This window comes from Mus musculus, chromosome 19 (assembly GCF_000001635.26).
Source record: "Mus musculus strain C57BL/6J chromosome 19, GRCm38.p6 C57BL/6J".
Taxonomy (NCBI): Eukaryota; Metazoa; Chordata; class Mammalia; order Rodentia; family Muridae; genus Mus; species Mus musculus.
The window spans coordinates 43,794,341-43,811,596 of NC_000085.6; the positions used below are offsets into that span (position 1 = coordinate 43,794,341).

Here is a 17,256-nt window from a genome sequence, read left to right on the forward strand (position 1 = left end):
TTGGTAGACCAGGCTGGCCTTGAACTCAGAAATCTGCCTGCCTCTGCCTCCCAAGTGCTGGGATTAAAGGTGTGCGCCACCACCACCCAGCTTTTTTTTTTTTTTTTTTTTTAACTAGGATCTTGCTATGCAGCCCTGGTAGTTCTAGTACTCACTCTGTAGCCCAGGCTGTCCCGAGACTCAAACATCCTTCCTCTGTTTCTGAGTACTAAGATTGCAGGTTCCTTTTAGGCTTCAGTTCTCTTTTTAAACTTAGAATATAGCTCTCTGTTGCCTCCAAGTTTAACAGCTTAAAGGATTGTGTGTGTGTGTGTGTATGTACGAGTATAATTGTGCATACATGTTCATGTTAATATGGGTGCACACACGTGTATGAGAGTGCACGTGGAGGCCAGAGGTCAACCTCTACTGTTATTTCCTGAGTCATCCTCCTTGTTGTTTTGTTTTGTTGTTTTATTTTGTTTTGTCTTTTCAGAAAGAATCTCTCACTGGGACATGGGATTTCCCAATTAGGCTAAGCTGACTGTCTGCCAAGCTCCAGGGAACCTCCTATTTCTGCCTTCCCAGAGCATGTACGGTCAAGCATGTATGTGTATATACATGTATATGGTTTCTGTGTAGCCCTGGCTGTCCTAGAACTTACTCTGTAGACCAGGCTGGCCTCTAACTCATAGAGATCCACCTGCCTCTGCCTCCTGAGTGCTGGGATTAAAGCCATGCATCATCACCATGACAGTCTCTGCTTAGCTTTCTTCCTTTCTTTCCTTTCTTTCCCTTTCACTCACTCAGGCCCTGCTTGCTCCGGTCCAAAGATTTATTATGTGTAAGTTCACTGTAGCTGTCTTCAGACAGACCAGAAGAGGGCGTCAGATCTCATTACAGATGCTTGTGAGCCACCATGTGGTTGCCGAGATTTGAACTCAGAACCTTTGGAAGAGCAGTCGGTGCTCTTAACCATTGGGCCATCTCTCCAGCCCCTCTGCTTAGCTTTCTTTACGAGAGTAAAAAGCATCAAACTCAAGCTCACAGGAGTGGGCAGCAAGCACTTTACTGACTGAGCCGTCTCCCCAGCTCCCTCTCCATCTATCTGTAACACAGTTATTTTTCTTTTAAATTAGAGAGAAAATTTATTGAACAGGTTCCTCCAAGAAGAAACGTGTTTACCTTGTTTCTATAAATCAGGCATTTTTGAACCACTCGCCTAGACTCTGCTTTAAGGTTTCTCTCACGAGGCTCTTGGCAGGAGAATCCGCTTCTAAGACGTTCTTCTACTGGAGGACCTGCCTCTAAGACGTTCTTCTGTGTGAGTGGCAGCCAAAGTCCTCAGCTTCTTACTGGCTATTGTAAAGCAAAGTCTCATTTCCTAGCCAAGCGACCTTTCCCTAGAGCACTCTGGATGTCTTCACGACGGGAGTAGCAGGCTTCTTGAGAATGGTTGGCCTGAGAGATGAAGCCTCTGTGTGGCTTTCTATGATCTCATATCAGGAGCTGTACACCACTTTTGTCACTTCCTTTCTTTTTCTTCTCATGGCATTTATTTGTTTGTTTGTTTATTTATTTATTTAACAGGTCTCTCTCTCTCTCTCTGTGTGTGTGTGTGTGTGTGTGTGTGTGTGTGTGTGTGCGCGCGCGCGCGCCCGTGCCCCTGCACCCGCGCGCGCATCATAAGCTGCAGGTAACTGCAGAGCCTGGAAGAGGGCATCACAGCCAATTGAGCTAGAGTGTTGCCTTTTATAGTTGCGAGCCACCTGTCATTAGTGCTGGGAAGTTCATGAAGAAAGGAGTAACTGCAACAACACAAATCATTGACACGCTTGAAAAAATCATCACAGCAAAAATGTGGCTGACTTTAAGACAAGTTCTCACTCAGTAGCCCAGGCTAGCTCTGAACTCATCTTTCTCCCTCAGTTGCCCCCTTGTTGGGATCATGGTTATCATGGTTGAACGTTAGCCTTACTTGACCTGTGTACAGCTATTTACACTAGGAGTGCTAATGGTGTGCTGTTTGAATCCCTGTGTATCATCGTCCAAATCCATCTCTTCCTTCCAAGAGGTTCCAGGAGCCTTATAAACAGTGGTGTGACCCTAACAGTGCTCTTGTCTCTTCTCAGGTGTTCGTTGTGTGTCTTCTTATTTTAGCAGCCATAGACCTGTCTCTTGCACTCACAGAAGATACTGGACAAGCCACAATTCCTCCTGTTAAATATACAAATCCAATTCTCTACCTATGCACTTGGGTAAGGTTCAGTACTACCTCTACCATATTTAATTCTCTTAACCCATAAACAGCTGAAATGTACTTCTTTGGATATTGAATTAAGTCCCATGTCTCCTGTCTTTTACAAGAATTTACAGAGAAATATGGCTCAATTTTAAAGGAGTGAAACAAATTTCTTCTTGTTTTAAGTTCTAATTTATAGACCCTTCTCTAAGCTTGCTCCCTTATATCTTGCCATCTAAGGGCTACTGATGAGATCCAACTTTCATGATGTAAAATGATTTTTAAATGTTGTAAATATTTTTTTTTGTCAGCTGGCTAATCATATCACTAGGTATAAAGCTGTATATAAGTTTGATATCAGAAAGCGCTAAACCAGGTATGGCAATGTACACCTGTAATCCCCACCAGGGGCGGGAGACATTCTACTGCAGCCTATCTCAAAGGGAGAGAAGGAAAAGAGGAGGGAGAGGAGGAGGAGGAGGAGGAGGAGGAAGAGGAGGAGGAGGAGGAGGAAGAGGAGGAAGAGGAGGAGGAGGAAGAGGAGGAGGAGGAGCAACAGCAGCAGCAGCAGCAGCTATATATCTCCTTCAGGGATCCTTTATTTGGGGACAGGAACATAAAGTATTTTTTAAAAGTACTGAATAGTTGCTATCATATTAAACAAGGGAGCTGACACAGAACTGCCTGGATTTATCAACTTTCACACAGATTAGAGCCTTTGATGTTTGCGTCTGTGTGTGTTCAACACAACCTTGAACTCCCCTGGCTGTGCCTACATTCTGTAACACAAGCTGGCACTCTTTTCCAGGAACTTTGGTCTGTTGCCACTGCCCGGACAGAGGTGTCCTGAAGCTGGCTAACACAGAGCCGACTAGGTTGACCTTTTCCCAACTCTTTATTCAATGGCATTCTATTGGAAATTGAAGCTTTCCACAGCAGCACTGTGTGGACACCAGGACAGCTGACAATTGCGACACGTCATGGCTTTTCTCCCTCTAGGACAGTGGTTAGCTAGCACAGCACTAGCTAGAGGAACCAACATCTTTGATTGAAATGATATAAGGCAAGGTTTGTGGTTTTAAAAAAATGAGTTCCTTAGATCAATATTATAGAATTAAGATATAGTCTACCGGTACCTATGCATCAGCCTCATCCTCCTCAGCCAGGCCAAAGCCTGGTAGTAATTTCCTTCTGTCCTGCAAAGGTTTTCATAACTCTCAGAGTAACCCCCACTTAAAGTCAACAGCAATGCTCTGCTTTCTTGCTAACTCTGCACCTAAGTGTAGAGACGAAACGCCAGAAGAGAGGGTTCCATAGCATCAGGGAAGGCATGTAAATTTGACACTCACGTATTCACTGCCTGGCTAAATTTGCTTCCACGGTCCCCTCTTTCAGCCCCTCCCCCAGCCCCACCCCCATTTCCCCTCACGTTCTCTGTCAGCCATCTTCCCGGTCCTTGGTGGTGACACTGCTCTTCAGCGTTGTACGTTTTCCTCCAGCTCCTGGTGTTGGTGATCCAACACTGCAGGCAATGCTGTATACAGAAGAATTCTTGGTTCCTGTCCATGTTCTGGATTCTCTCTCTATTATGTGGCATATTCCAGTTTCAGACTCTGATACGAGCACTCCTGCAGGTAAGGAGAAAGGGGGGATTTCTTACCTACAAAGATGCTTGTCCTAGACCCTCTGGTAGCCAATCGAGGTCAGAGAGCATGGCCCCAACTGGTCTGAGTTTGGAGATAGCGGCATGCCAAAGGGTTTAGTGATAGCCTTTAGTCATAAACCTGACTGTGATAAAAGACTCCATTTTGTTTGTTTGTTTGTTTGTTTGCCTCGAACCCACAGGATAGCAAGTCCAACATGACCTATTCCTGCCTGTTCTTCGTCTCCTATGGTTTCCAGATTGTCATTTTGATCCTTTCAGCCTTTTCAGAATCAAGCGACTCAACACACGTGAGACTCTATATCCATTCGTTTCTTATGTTATTTAACTGGAGGATGCACAAGCATAAGTAGCTTGGAGATGTGTGGGTTTCATGGCGGTCTCCTGAGCCAGGGATGGGGTATAGATTGAATATCACTGACCCAAAGCTGTAACATCCACAATTCCCCAAATTTGAAAACGTTCAAAAAGGCTGTACAATATTAATATTGTAATTTGGAAGAACTTCAAAATCAGAGACATTTTTGGTCCCAAATTGTAGATAAGGGATACTCCACCTGTAGTATAGAATGTTTTATATTTAAACAATGCTAACTATATAGGAATACTGACTTCCGCGTTCACCTGTAAATGTTCTGTGCAGGCTGCTAACTCACAAATCTAAGCCATAATATCTGGTTGTTAGCGTCTCCGGGTAAGCAAGTAGAATATCTGGTTGTTAGCGTCTCTAGGTAAGCACACTGACCAGTCAGCACCTGATTAATAGCTACTTCTAAACTAGGTCTAGGAAGTCAGTGTCTGATTTTAGAGCCCTATAGAGTTCTCATTTCCAACTGACTCACTTTTTGATGATTTTATTTTTCAGGCCCCATCAGCTACAGCTTCATTTCTGAGTAGCGTTACGTTTAGTTGGTATGACAGGTAAGAAATGCCTGGATTATAGAGTTTTTTTTTTTAATATCCTTATATGCTAACTTCTTTGAAAATAAAAAAAAAAAAGCTAAAAATTTAAAAACGCCTCCTGTGGCTTCCATTTAGAGTCTGAGAGTATTAAAATGTATAGGTCAGTTTAATTTTGCCCCTTGGTTGGATTGATTAGAATGAAGAGGAGAAACTGAAAGGTGATCATTTCTCATAGTCTGAGAGTTCCATGGGAGAAACAAAAGGAGAGACAGCAAGACAGGAAAGAGGGCACCTGGAGGCAGGCAGTGTGGAATAGGAGGAGGGAAAGGTTGACAGAGCCTGTGCTACCAGAGGGTCTACAACGGGAATCTTTGTAGTTTGCGGACCCTCTGTCAGACTGGTGAGGCCCATGAATGGTTTAGATCTATTGGACACAGACTATAAACATGGTCAGAATATCTAAAGGGCAAGTTTGTGGGGCTGGAGAGGTAGCTCAACCCCGAGCGAGGGCTCTTGCTCTTCTTTCAGAGGATCGGAGTTCAGTTCCCAGAACTCACGTCAAGAGGCTCACTTCCTCCCGGTAACTCCAGCTCCTGTGGGGTCTCAGGCCTCCACTCTACACAGGCACCTGCGCGTGCACGCACACTCTCCTGCACACGTGCACACACACTCTCATACACACACACACACACACACACACACACACATAATTTAAAGTTAAAAAAAAGCAAATCTGTGACAGAGCAATGCACGTACTTTCAAATGGGCTCATTACGTTTAAACATCTAACGACAAGGATATCTTAAATATCTATCTTATAAGGACCATAATTTGGAAGCAGCAATTAGTGTAAGTTAGCCGTGAAAACATCTATGGTTTCTCCTGGTAACAAAGATACCATGTTAAGCTCATATTAGGAAAAAAAAAAAAAAAAAGAAAGCTGGATCTTAGTTATAAATGGTTACAAATAAAGATGCAGCTAGTCTTTCATTCATGTGCTCCAGCCCCGAATTGGATAGGCCCAATCTAGAGACATTGTGTGAAGTCAGTGGTGAGGTCAAGCCATTTCCTAAGGGCATCATGGAGTTCCCTCAAGGACATGCCAGAGTGTAGGGAGGTGGTTGGTTCTTGAAGGAGACGGAGCAAGAGCAGGAGGATGGCGATGCCTTTGACTTTTGATTCAGTAGAGCCTCTCCCTGTCTCTTCTCCATGTTGTCTTCTAGCACATTCTGTTGTCTCTGTGTTCTCCCCCATGTTTCTGTCCAATAAAGGCCCAGGAGCTGTAGATAATGGAACAGTAGAGAAGTTCAAAACTTCATCCCTCTGTCTCGGATCTGGAGGCTAGCCTCTGATAGAAGCAGACTGACAAAGCACAGAGGGGCTCAGCCTGTGTTCCATTCTTGTTCCAGCACTGTTCTGAAAGGTTACAAGCATCCATTGACAATAGAAGATGTGTGGGATATTGAAGAAAATCTTAAAGCCAAGTCACTCACCAGCAAGTTTAAGACGATCATGACAAAGGACCTGCAGAAAGCCAGGCAGGCTCTTCAGAGGCGGCTGAAGAAGTCCCAGCAGAGCCCTGAGGGCACGTCACACGGATTGACCAAGAAGCAGAGTCAGAGCCAAGATGTCCTTGTCCTGGTAACTGTGACCCAAGTGTCTGTGTGAGTGCCCTGTATGGCTCAGGCAAGGAGCAGTGTCCGGTCTGACTTCTTTCAGATTTTCATACTCTTCTATGTGCTTTGCACTGCACTTTACATTAATGATATGCACAGTTCTAATAATGCCTGAGTGGTGGGTGCATGTGTGTATTATATACTGTTGTTTCTCCTTTTGAATACACTTGAAATTTTTCATGGTGTAAAAGAGTAGTAGCAGTAGCAGTAGCAGTAGCAGTAGTAGTAGTATTCGTAGTAGTAATAGCAGCATTAGTAGGGCTAGGGAGATGGCTCAGTGGGCAAAAGCACTTACCATATGAATCTGGCAACCTGAGTTTGAATACCTAGATAAAAGCTAGACACAGTAGTACACGTATCTGTAATTCTAGTGTACCTACAGGAAGTGGGAAATAGCGACAGGACAATATGCAGAAGCTCCTAGGCCAATGAGGCAGATTGCTGTAGCAGAGAAGAGACCTATCTCAGACAAGGTAAGAAGGCCAAAGCTAACACAGGATGCTTGGCCTGACATCCGTGTTCACACTTCGGCATGCCTGTAACCATCACTCCTACACACAAACACTCTCTCTTTCTCCGCACAGGCATGTGCGCACACATGTGTGTGCATGCACAGGCACACACACACACACTCATTTCTAGAAACAGCATTGTCTTGGAAGTTAGCATTAGTAGCTAATGCATTCATTCCCTTACTCTGACATATTCACTGAGCACAGATGTGTGTCTCTTTGGGCAATGGGTACAAAGAACAAGCCTGAGAGGGAGTTCATCTATAGAGAACTAGGAAAAGAGGAACAAGCGATGCACATGCCGAGGGTGATTAATACTAACGAGAAAGCAATGCAAGCACGGTACAGTGACTCCTCAGGGAGCTCAGGCAGGAGGATCATAAGTTTGAGTACAGCCTGGGCAATACAGTGAGACCCATCTCGAGAGAGGGAGAGGGAAACGGCTGGGATGGGCAGAGAAGAGAAGGGAGGGCAAGAGAGAGCCTGCTTCACAGGCTGATGGCCCTGGGTTTGATTGCTCATACCACAAACACAGAGAAAGAGGAAGGGGATGGCGTGGGCACCGGAAGAGGAAAGTGGGAAGTGGAGATGCACCATCCCAGAGGCCTGGAAGCTAGAAATCTGAAATCAGGTTATTGGCAGGATCGTTTCCCCCTGAAACATGGGGGAAAGAATGAGTTCTACCTTTCCTGCTTCTGTTGTATGCCAGAAACCCTAGGTATCCCCTTGGCTTGTAGGTGCATAATCCATTCTGTGCCTCAGTTGTCCCAAAGCTACCTCATCTCTATCCCATCTCTTCCAAGGGCACCAGTCATGTTGAACTACAGACTATCTTAAAGACCAGTTTGCTTACACTCACACTGATCCAAGTTCAAAAGGGGGCACACTCTTAAGATATTGTGAGTTGGGACTTTGTATTAGTCAGGGATGTCTAGAGTAACAGATCTTATAGGATAAATCCCTCTCTTTATATAAATATACAGAAAGAGAATTTATTAGAATGATTTACAGGCTGAGGTCCAGCTAGTCCCACAGTGACTGCCTATGTATGGAAGTTCCAAGAATCCAGTAACTGTTGGTCCATTAAGGAAGGAATGGTCTTACTATTGAGGGTGAGAAGAAGCAGGCAAAGAGAGAGAGACCTTACCTCTTCCATGTCATTTCTCCAGGTTTCCTCAGAAACTGTGGCCAAGATTAGAAGTAGGTCTTCCCACTCCAAAAGATTTGGATTCAAGGTGCCTTTTCACCTCAAAGAAACAGATTAGAGGTGGGAAGATCCACCTCTAATGATCCAATTAAGAAAAGATATCCCTCACAGGTGTACCCAGCCAGTTTGGGGTTTTAGTTAATCCCAGATGTAGTCAAGTTGGCAACCAAGAACAGCCACCACAAGCCAGGTATAGAGAGAGGCACATGCCTTTCATCTCAGCACTCCGGAATTCAAGGCCAGCCTGGTCTGCAAAGTGAGTTCCAGGGCAGATGCCAAAATAGCCACCACAGACTTCATCAGACCTTTTTTGAAGAATAAAATTCAAATTACAACATGCTCCAATAGCCACATAAAAGAGCAACTGAAAAGTCTCCTGAGCATCCTATCCTAGATACAGACCAGCAGATTCCTTCACTGTCAGAGAGCATGAGATGACGCCCTCCCCCCCCCCCCCCCGCCCAGAGTCTCTTTCTTTGCATGTAGTATTCGCTCCAACACCCCCATACTGGAATCTTACACAGGACCTCGTCCCGTATTACTTGTTGTGAGGTCATCACCAGAGAAGACTGCTCGGACATGGGTTTAAGCCAATGGAAGGCCTTAATTAGCCAGCCAGCAACTAGATGGGTGGTCTGGATAGATTGGGTCTTTCTTTCTGTTTGGCAGGCAGTACTGTCTCTGTGCTGGATTTTGTGGTACGTCCATCATGGAGTCAGTTGTGCTACTGTCTGGGGCCTTGTTATATAATGAGCTCACTATGTAGCTCAGGCTGGCCTCAAAGTCACAATCTGCCTTAGCCTCCTGAGTACTGAAATTCCACTTGTCTGTCCATGCACATCCTTATGATGTCTTCTCTCTAGTTTAGTTGTCTGCTTTCCCAGCCCAAAAGAGATTATAAATTGGAAGCAGGGGAGAGAAGCGGGGGGGGGGTGGGGGGTGGGGTGTGGGGTGTGTGTGCTGGGAGTGGGCAGGAGATGAAGAGACAATTACAGCTATACAGAGAGGGTAACCTGCTCGTAAGCCCTGCTGAAGCCTGGAGCCATTCTGAGCACACAGTCTTAATCAGTCCTGTAATGCACAAGTCTGTGGACATGGCTGTTTTTGGTTTTGTACCTAGGAAGACTCGAAAAAGAAGAAAAAGAAGTCTGAGGCCACCAAAGACTTTCCCAAATCCTGGTTGGTGAAGGCTCTCTTCAAAACGTTCTACGTGGTGATCCTGAAGTCATTTATTCTGAAATTAGCACATGATATTCTTTTGTTTCTGAATCCTCAGCTGCTGAAGTGAGTACGCAGGACTTGCTGCCCCCTCTTCCTTTGTATGTGTAGGCAAGAGCGTTCTTTGAGTTCCCAGTTTTGAAAACCGCCCGGATTTTCTTCCACTCACTTCCCGGCTTTGCACACAGGAAAGGCCCAGGGCAGTCTTCCTGATCTAAGATAGCGCTTTGGCCTCTTTTCTTTGCGCCTCTCTCCTTAGAGAAGGCCGTACACTCATTAGACCTCTTTGTTATTAAAATTAACTAGTATGACCAGAGCCACACCTGAGAGGTGGGTGGCAAGCCTCAGGAGAGAGTGACTAACTTCATCTCTTCCGAGCCAGCGCCTTTCTTAGTGTGTAGGGTGCTCACGACAAGGCTTTGCAATCTGCCGCTGTATGGAATGAACAGCCAGCTGGAGAGTCCTTTACCTCATAGAGGTATGGGCTTGCATTGTCTGAAAATGAATTGACTCATGCCACTCCCTATGACAGAGCTGAAACATCACAGTGGTGTGTGTGTGTGTGTGTGTGTGTGTGTGTGTGAGTGAAAATTTCTCTAAAGATACTTTTTGTTTTGCAGTCTCTATGTAACCTAGGCTAGCTGACATTAAACTCTGGCTCTCCTCCCTTAGCCCCTGAACACTGAAATTACATGTCTTAGGGTTTCCATTACTTTGATGAAATATCATGATCAGAAGCAATTTGGGGAGGAATGGGTTTATTTGGCTTACATTTCCACATTGTAGTCCATCTTTGGAAGAAGTCAAAGCAGGGACTCAAACAGGGCAGGGCCTTGGGGCAGACGCTGATGCAGAGAGGCCATGGGTGGCTGCTGCTTATTGGCTTCATCTTCATGGCTCCTTCAGCCTGCTTTCCTACAGGACCACCAGTGGAGGGATGGCTCCCATCACAATTAGCTGGGCCTTCACCCATAAGTCACTAATTAAGAAAAATTCCATATAGCCTTGCCTACAGCCTGATCTTATGTAGGCAGTTTCTTAATTGAGCTTTCCTCTTCGGGGCTGACTTTAGCTTGTGCCTGGGGCAATTCTGGTTGTTTTGTCACCAATAGAGCAAGAGTGAGGCTGTGCAGAGGAGGAGGAGGGGCCCTTGGGGACCTACTGAGCATCACTTAATCTGCTTTTGTTCCTGCAGATTTCTCATTGGCTTCGTGAAAGACCCTGACTCATATCCGTGGGTTGGATATATCTATGCAATCCTAATGTTCTCTGTGACTCTCATCCAGTCTTTCTTCCTTCAGTGTTATTTTCAATTTTGTTTTGTGTTGGGAATGACTGTACGGACAACCATCATAGCTTCCGTATATAAGAAGGTAAGTGGTCATGCCAAGTATAGCCAAAACAAAAATAAAAAAATAAAGCGCTTCGTAAGCATAAACAGTTATTCCAAGACTAAGGGAAATTTGATAGAAATGAACTTTAATGTCAACACTTAATTTTGATTAGTTATAAGGGTTCCCTAAGTACATCTTTGAAATGCAAACATGAAATGTGCTCTTGGTACTGAGCATCCAAGGGAGTAGGTACCCAGCGTCTGCTGTTCAGCCCTGAAGGCTTAGAAGCTAGCTCTTCTTGCCTCTCCTGACAAAAATCAAAGCCTTGGGAAATAAGATAAAGTCGGAAAATTCACATTTACCAACGCTTTCCCTTCCCATTGACTTACTTACTTATTTTACTTACATTCTCTCATTACTGAGGTCTGTAGGTTTAGGAGGCCTTCGATTTGCTAGAAGTTGGTTATGCTCATCTTTCCTCTGATACATACTTTTAAAAATTACATTCATTTATTTATTTTTGTGACTGTGTATATGAGTATGTGTGCATGTTAGGAATATGTGTGTATGTGTGTAGGTATATGTGTGTGTGTGTGTGCGTGTGTGTGTGTGTGTGCATGTGCGTGTGCGTGTGCGTGTGCGTGTGTGTGTGTGTGTAGGTGAAAGGACAACTTGCAAGAGTTGGTTCTCTCCTCCTATGGTATGGATTCTGATGATCAAATTTAAGTTATCGAGGTTTGGTGATGAATGTTTTTAACCTGCTAAACCATCTCTCTCTGGTCCTGATATCAATCAACTGAAGCAACCAGGACAGATATTTAGGACAGGTATCTACTTTTTTTTTTTTTAATTCTAACTTGTGGCAAGTTGACACTAAAACCAATCATAGTGTATAGCATCTTACACTGCAGTTCAGTTCAGCCTGGAGCTTACTATGTAGCCCATAAACTTCAAGCAATACTCCTGCCTCAGCCTTCTGAGTGTTTTCACATGTGAAAACTATTATAGGTAGTTTGTAAGGCCTGGTAAGGAACAGAGCTATGAGTATTCGTCTCCTGATCTTTTTACCATGAAAGCAGAAAGCCTATGTCACCAGGTAGCAAAATTTGCCTACAAGCGGTAGCGAAAGCATATGGTTTCAGATGTGTGAACTCTACAGCTCTCCTCTCCATCCTAAAAACCTGTGTTCTCCTTAATAATGCCTACATTCTCCTTGTAAGACTGTGGCTGAAAATGAGTTAGCCATATCAAAAGTCTACAAGGGGTCAGTGAGATAGTTCAGTGGGTAAAGATGCCTTCTATGAAGCTGATGACTGTGTGACCTTGCTGTTACACACACACACACACACACACACACACACACACACACACACACACATGCAAGGATCAACAATGTTGTCTTCCTCCTTTTCCCCTTCCTTCTCTTGTTTCCTCATTTTCTCCCATCCCCCTGTATTGAATATCCCATGATACAATAGTGAAATGGGTAAATGAAGACCTTGTCCTCACGGTTTACATCTGATAAATTATAGAAAAACAAAGCAACTATGGCTTATTATCATTAAGGCAAATAAAGAGTTAACTACAGAGTGTTGTATGGGTACACAAAAGAATTAACTCTTGTAAGTTTGGGAAACTGGCAGTCATTTCAAAAGTTACATTTAAGTTGACACAAAGGATAGACAGGAATTTGGGGGGGAGCAAAGAGATGTATGGTGGGTAGAATTTAATGAAGGGGAAAACAAGAGGAACCAATGGTTAAAAATGAGATAACATACTGTGTTAGAGTTTGGACTCAGAAACCACAGTCTCATGGAGAAGCTATGTGTATATGGAACCCACCTTTGTGTTGTGTCTTCATTTCCTAAGGTCCTTGTCTGTTCCCCAGTATCTCTGGTCTTATCTGCTGACCACAATCCTAATCTTTTTTTTTAGGCACTAACCCTATCTAACTTGGCTAGGAGGCAGTACACGATTGGAGAGACGGTGAACTTGATGTCTGTAGATTCCCAGAAGCTAATGGACGTGACCAACTACATACACTTGCTGTGGTCCAGTGTTTTACAGATTGCTTTGTCCATTTTCTTCCTGTGGAGAGAGTTGGGACCTTCGATTTTAGCAGGTGTTGGGCTTATGGTTCTCCTGGTCCCAGTTAATGGCGTCCTGGCTACCAAGATCAGGAAAATTCAGGTAAAGAAGAATCACCTGTGCGCATGTCTCTTTTGACCATCTGAACTCTGACTTTTGCTACTATTTCCTAGAGGGAGCTGGGGAAGGGCAAGGTTTACGGAAGACTTTCTACCATCCCAAAAGTACTCAGCTTTTTGATCTTCCCTTTCAGCCTCTAACTGGTCACTCAGTATATATAATTCTCCCACCTGGTTCTGCTGAGCTTCCTTAGACATGATTGTTAAATAAATCTTGTTTCTCCATCATATAGCAAGATAAACCAACACACACACACACCCCATAGCAATCACATGGGTAATCTCAATTTTCCATTTATGTCTTGACAATCACCCTGCCTCTGTAGCTCTTCTAGAATCACAAATTTTGTACGTGGGCTCCCTGGAGTAGGGGATCTACTCATTCACTTGTTTTGTATTCATTCATTCATTCATTCATTCATTTCGTATTTGAGTAGCAAATACGGTCTTAAGACTCTTTACTGCATGTCTTACCAAGGTCACTGCAACAAATCAGACAAGGATCCTACTCTCAGGGACATTCTATTCTGCTCCCAGGGTAGAGAGATAGACAACAAAGAAAAAAAAAACCATCAGTTCGAGATGAGTACTGCACAGAGAACGAATTGTAACGTAGTAGTGAGTGGGTAGAGATTGCCCATGAGGAGTCCTCTGTGAGGTGGGCATCGAAGGCCAAGCTGAATGACCCATCCTGACAAGGTGGGGGGAGGGGGAAGGAGCCTTGACAACAGGAACAGGCTGAAGAGAGAGTTCAGTCAGGAACAGGCTGAGGAGAGAGTTCAGTCAGGAACAGGCTGAGGAGAGAGTTCAGTCAGGAACAGGCTGAGGAGAGAGTTCAGTCAGGAACAGGCTGAGGAGAGAGTTCAGTCAGGAACAGGCTGAGGAGAGAGTTCAGTCAGGAACAGGCTGAGGAGAGAGTTCAGTCAGGAACAGGCTGTGGAGAGAGTTCAGTCAGGAACAGGCTGAGGAGAGAGTTCAGCCAGGAACAGGCTGAGGAGAGAGTTCAGCCAGGAACAGGCTGAGGAGAGAGTTCAGCCAGGAACAGGCTGAGGAGAGAGTTCAGTCAGGAACAGGCTGAGGAGAGAGTTCAGTCAGGAACAGGCTGAGGAGAGAGTTCAGTCAGGCAAAGGGTAAAGGAGGATGGGTGGGAACAGACTTGGTGGTGTAGGCAAGGGTCAGAGAGAGGGTAGGGAGAGAGGAGACAGGATGGGAAGCAGGGAGAGCTGAAGAGAAATAAATGCTATCACTGGGCACCTCAAGTTCAGATTAAATGGCAGCCAGAGTTTCCTCAGGACCTCCCAGCAGCAGCAAACCTGAGCCCTCTGTCCCGGAAGTACATTTGGGTTTTGTCTTTCTGTCTCTGGGCAGGTCCAGAATATGAAGAATAAAGACAAACGCTTAAAAATCATGAATGAGATTCTTAGTGGGATTAAGGTAAGAAGAAGGATAAGAACGGTGATAGTCTCTGCCTGGTGAGTGTCACAGGGCTCTTGATTCCTTCACCTGCAAGTCTCCAACTTCCTCTTCTGTTCCTTCCAGATATTCTTGAAACTTTATTTCTACATATTTGCCCTGAATGATTTGTTTTTACATTTTACCAGAGAAAATTTTTTAAAATTATTTTTAATTTATTTCACAATTTTATAAATAACGAATTTTGATTATACTCCCCACCACACACACATAATTCTCCTCTCTTATCCCCTTCTGCTCCTTCCCTCTGAACCCTTACTTCTAGATATATCCTCCTTAACTCCCTATCTTTAAAAAAAAAACTATATAACTCACTGAGACTAAGTCGTATTATTTGCATGTACATGAACATAGACATGGAAAATTATTACTGGCTACACACCTGAAGAAAAATGATCTCCCTTCCCAAGTAGCCATTAACTACCAATTGTTCCTCAGCTCAGAGGGAGACCTGTGCACCCTCCCCTATCCCTGGGACTGCAGACAGGATCCATCAGTAGATAAAGACAGCTGCTGTGCATTCATGAGTGTAACAGCCTTGTCTCTATAGAAACTAAGGCTTTGCAGCCTCCTTCCCGTCACTGGCTCTTCCATTCCTTCCAGGCCCTTCCATGACGTTCCCTGGGCTGTGGAGGTAGGAGGGTGGTGATTTAGATCCACCATTTAGGGCTGAGCACAGCCCGGCCCTTACTTACTTACTCTTAGCACTTTGGTTAGTTGTGAGTGTCTGCTTTAACCTCTGCTTCCTGCAAGGAGAAGCTTCTCAGACCAGGGCCAAGAGCCACACCCACCTATGGGTGTGAATGGAAACAATTAGAAGGCAACTGACAAATCCACTGAGCAAAGCAACAGGATCAGGTCCCCCAAGGCATTGACCTCCACAGACACTGTTTTGTTTTGGTTTTTGTTTGTTTGTTTGTTTGTTTGTCTTGTTTTGTTTTTGTTTTTTTCGAGACAGGGTTTCTCTGTATAGCCCTGGCTGTCCTGGAACTCACTTTGTAGACCAGGCTGGCCTCGAACTCAGAAATCTGCCTGCTTCTGCCTCCTGAGTGCTGGGATTAAAGGCGTGCGCCACCACGCCCGGCTTTGTTTCGGTTTTTAAGAAAATATTTATTTTTCTCTCCTGTGTGCTTAGCTTGCTCTCTCTCTCTCTCTCTCTCTCTCTCTCTCTCTCTGTGTGTGTGTGTGTGTGTGTGTATGTGTGTGTGTGTGTGTACTGATGCATGTTAGTACAGGTGCCCATGAAGCCAGGGGTCTCAGACCCCTTGGAATTGTTCCAGTTTCTTCAAGCTCAGATAATGTCACTTCCTCCGTCCTCTCTGTCAGTGAAACCTTCCACAGAGCTTCTGTTTCCTTATTGCCCAAAAGGAAACATTGCCCTACAAAAGCTGAACGACTAATTCACCTTGCTTTGCCCAGACATTTCCAACTTTTAACATGGGGAGTTCTGTGTCTTGGCACATTTATTTGAACAGGCAAGTCAAGACAGTTTGTTTAAAAAAAAATTAAGTGAAGTATTTAGGTGAAATGTTTTACATTTAGTGGGTTGTCAATAAATATAAGAGACCTCTCTATTAACCTAGTAACCGTTTCATAATCTAGGTTACCAGTCCCCAAGTTTTTGGTAGATTATCCTAAAATAAGGGTGGACCGGATGTGTGTACCTGGTGTCTTCTCAGGGAGCAATGTGGATTTTGTTGTTCTCTGGCCCATTAGATCCTGAAATACTTTGCCTGGGAACCTTCCTTTAAAGAGCAAGTGAACAGCATTCGGAAGAAAGAACTCAGGAACTTGCTGCGCTTCAGCCAGCTGCAGACGATTTTGATTTTCATCTTACACCTAACTCCAACCCTGGTGAGCAAGCAGAGGAAGAGTGTGGACTGGTGTCCAAGCCTGGAAAGGAAAGTCTGGTCCTAATAGAGTTAAAGATCTAGAGATCAAAGCCCCTACTTCAGGGGATTTGATCCTCCTTCCTCAAACTTGTCACCACCCTTACGACCCCAACTCTAGTTCTACCCTGTGGGTGACTGGCAGCCACTAGTGAAGTTTCAGAATGTTCATCAGGAATTCAGTCTCCAAGAACGATTTGCACAGGAAGGCTTGTTGTCTTCATGGGGGAAGCAATGTGGGTGTGGTGAAAGAGAGACTAGATCCAAGCTCTGATCTTAGCAACCCAGTCATTGGCGATCCCTCCTTGGGAGAGATATTGCTTCCTCTAATGGGATTAAACTTCTTACGGGTAATCGGAAGAGATTGGGATAGCCCCTAGCATTCCTTCAGCTCTGATAGACAGTGTTCCTGAAATTGTTGCAAAAGGTGTTTGGACCATTAGTGAGTTTCTTATAACCTTGCTCTTCCTAGGTGTCCGTGATCACATTTTCTGTTTACGTCCTGGTGGATAGTCAAAATGTTTTGAACGCGGAGAAGGCTTTCACCTCCATCACCCTCTTCAATATCCTGCGCTTTCCTCTGGCCATGCTTCCCATGGTGATCTCTTCAGTCATCCAGGTACATGGGAACGCCCCTGCTGACTGCTCAATGGCCTTACAGTGCAGATTACCAGTTTACTGTATCTCATGTCTAGCATCAGCTGGTGAGTGTTAAAAGTCCGACTGGGTTTCCGGAAACATGGTTAGATCTTAGTGAAATCCTAAGCTCTCTGAGCCCCAGTTTATTTGTCTCTCTGGCTAAAAGGCAGATCTTCATCCTGACCTCATTCACTTCACAGGAGATGATCTTACAGAGACATTCAGTGAGACCATTAATATTACACCTGCCACCTGCTCAGAGCCACTTTCCTAGACTAGTTTATCACCTGTTTATCTAAAGAGAAGGAGATATT

The 17,256-nt window shown here is 44.6% G+C and overlaps 1 protein-coding gene across 2 annotated transcripts in view; it reads left to right on the forward strand.

Moving 5' to 3' along the window:
- Abcc2 (ATP-binding cassette, sub-family C (CFTR/MRP), member 2) overlaps positions 1 to 17,256 on the forward strand; it is a 56,025-nt gene that overhangs the window by 12,033 nt on the left and 26,736 nt on the right. For both annotated transcript variants that reach the window (NM_013806.2, XM_006526625.4), the window contains exons 3-13: positions 2,112 to 2,237; positions 3,721 to 3,855; positions 4,067 to 4,174; positions 4,750 to 4,805; positions 6,197 to 6,428; positions 9,303 to 9,466; positions 10,596 to 10,773; positions 12,670 to 12,924; positions 14,310 to 14,375; positions 16,131 to 16,268; positions 16,776 to 16,922. In NM_013806.2, the coding sequence (NP_038834.2) occupies positions 2,112 to 2,237; positions 3,721 to 3,855; positions 4,067 to 4,174; positions 4,750 to 4,805; positions 6,197 to 6,428; positions 9,303 to 9,466; positions 10,596 to 10,773; positions 12,670 to 12,924; positions 14,310 to 14,375; positions 16,131 to 16,268; positions 16,776 to 16,922 (1,605 nt within the window). The remainder of the gene's footprint in view (positions 1 to 2,111; positions 2,238 to 3,720; positions 3,856 to 4,066; positions 4,175 to 4,749; positions 4,806 to 6,196; positions 6,429 to 9,302; positions 9,467 to 10,595; positions 10,774 to 12,669; positions 12,925 to 14,309; positions 14,376 to 16,130; positions 16,269 to 16,775; positions 16,923 to 17,256) is intronic.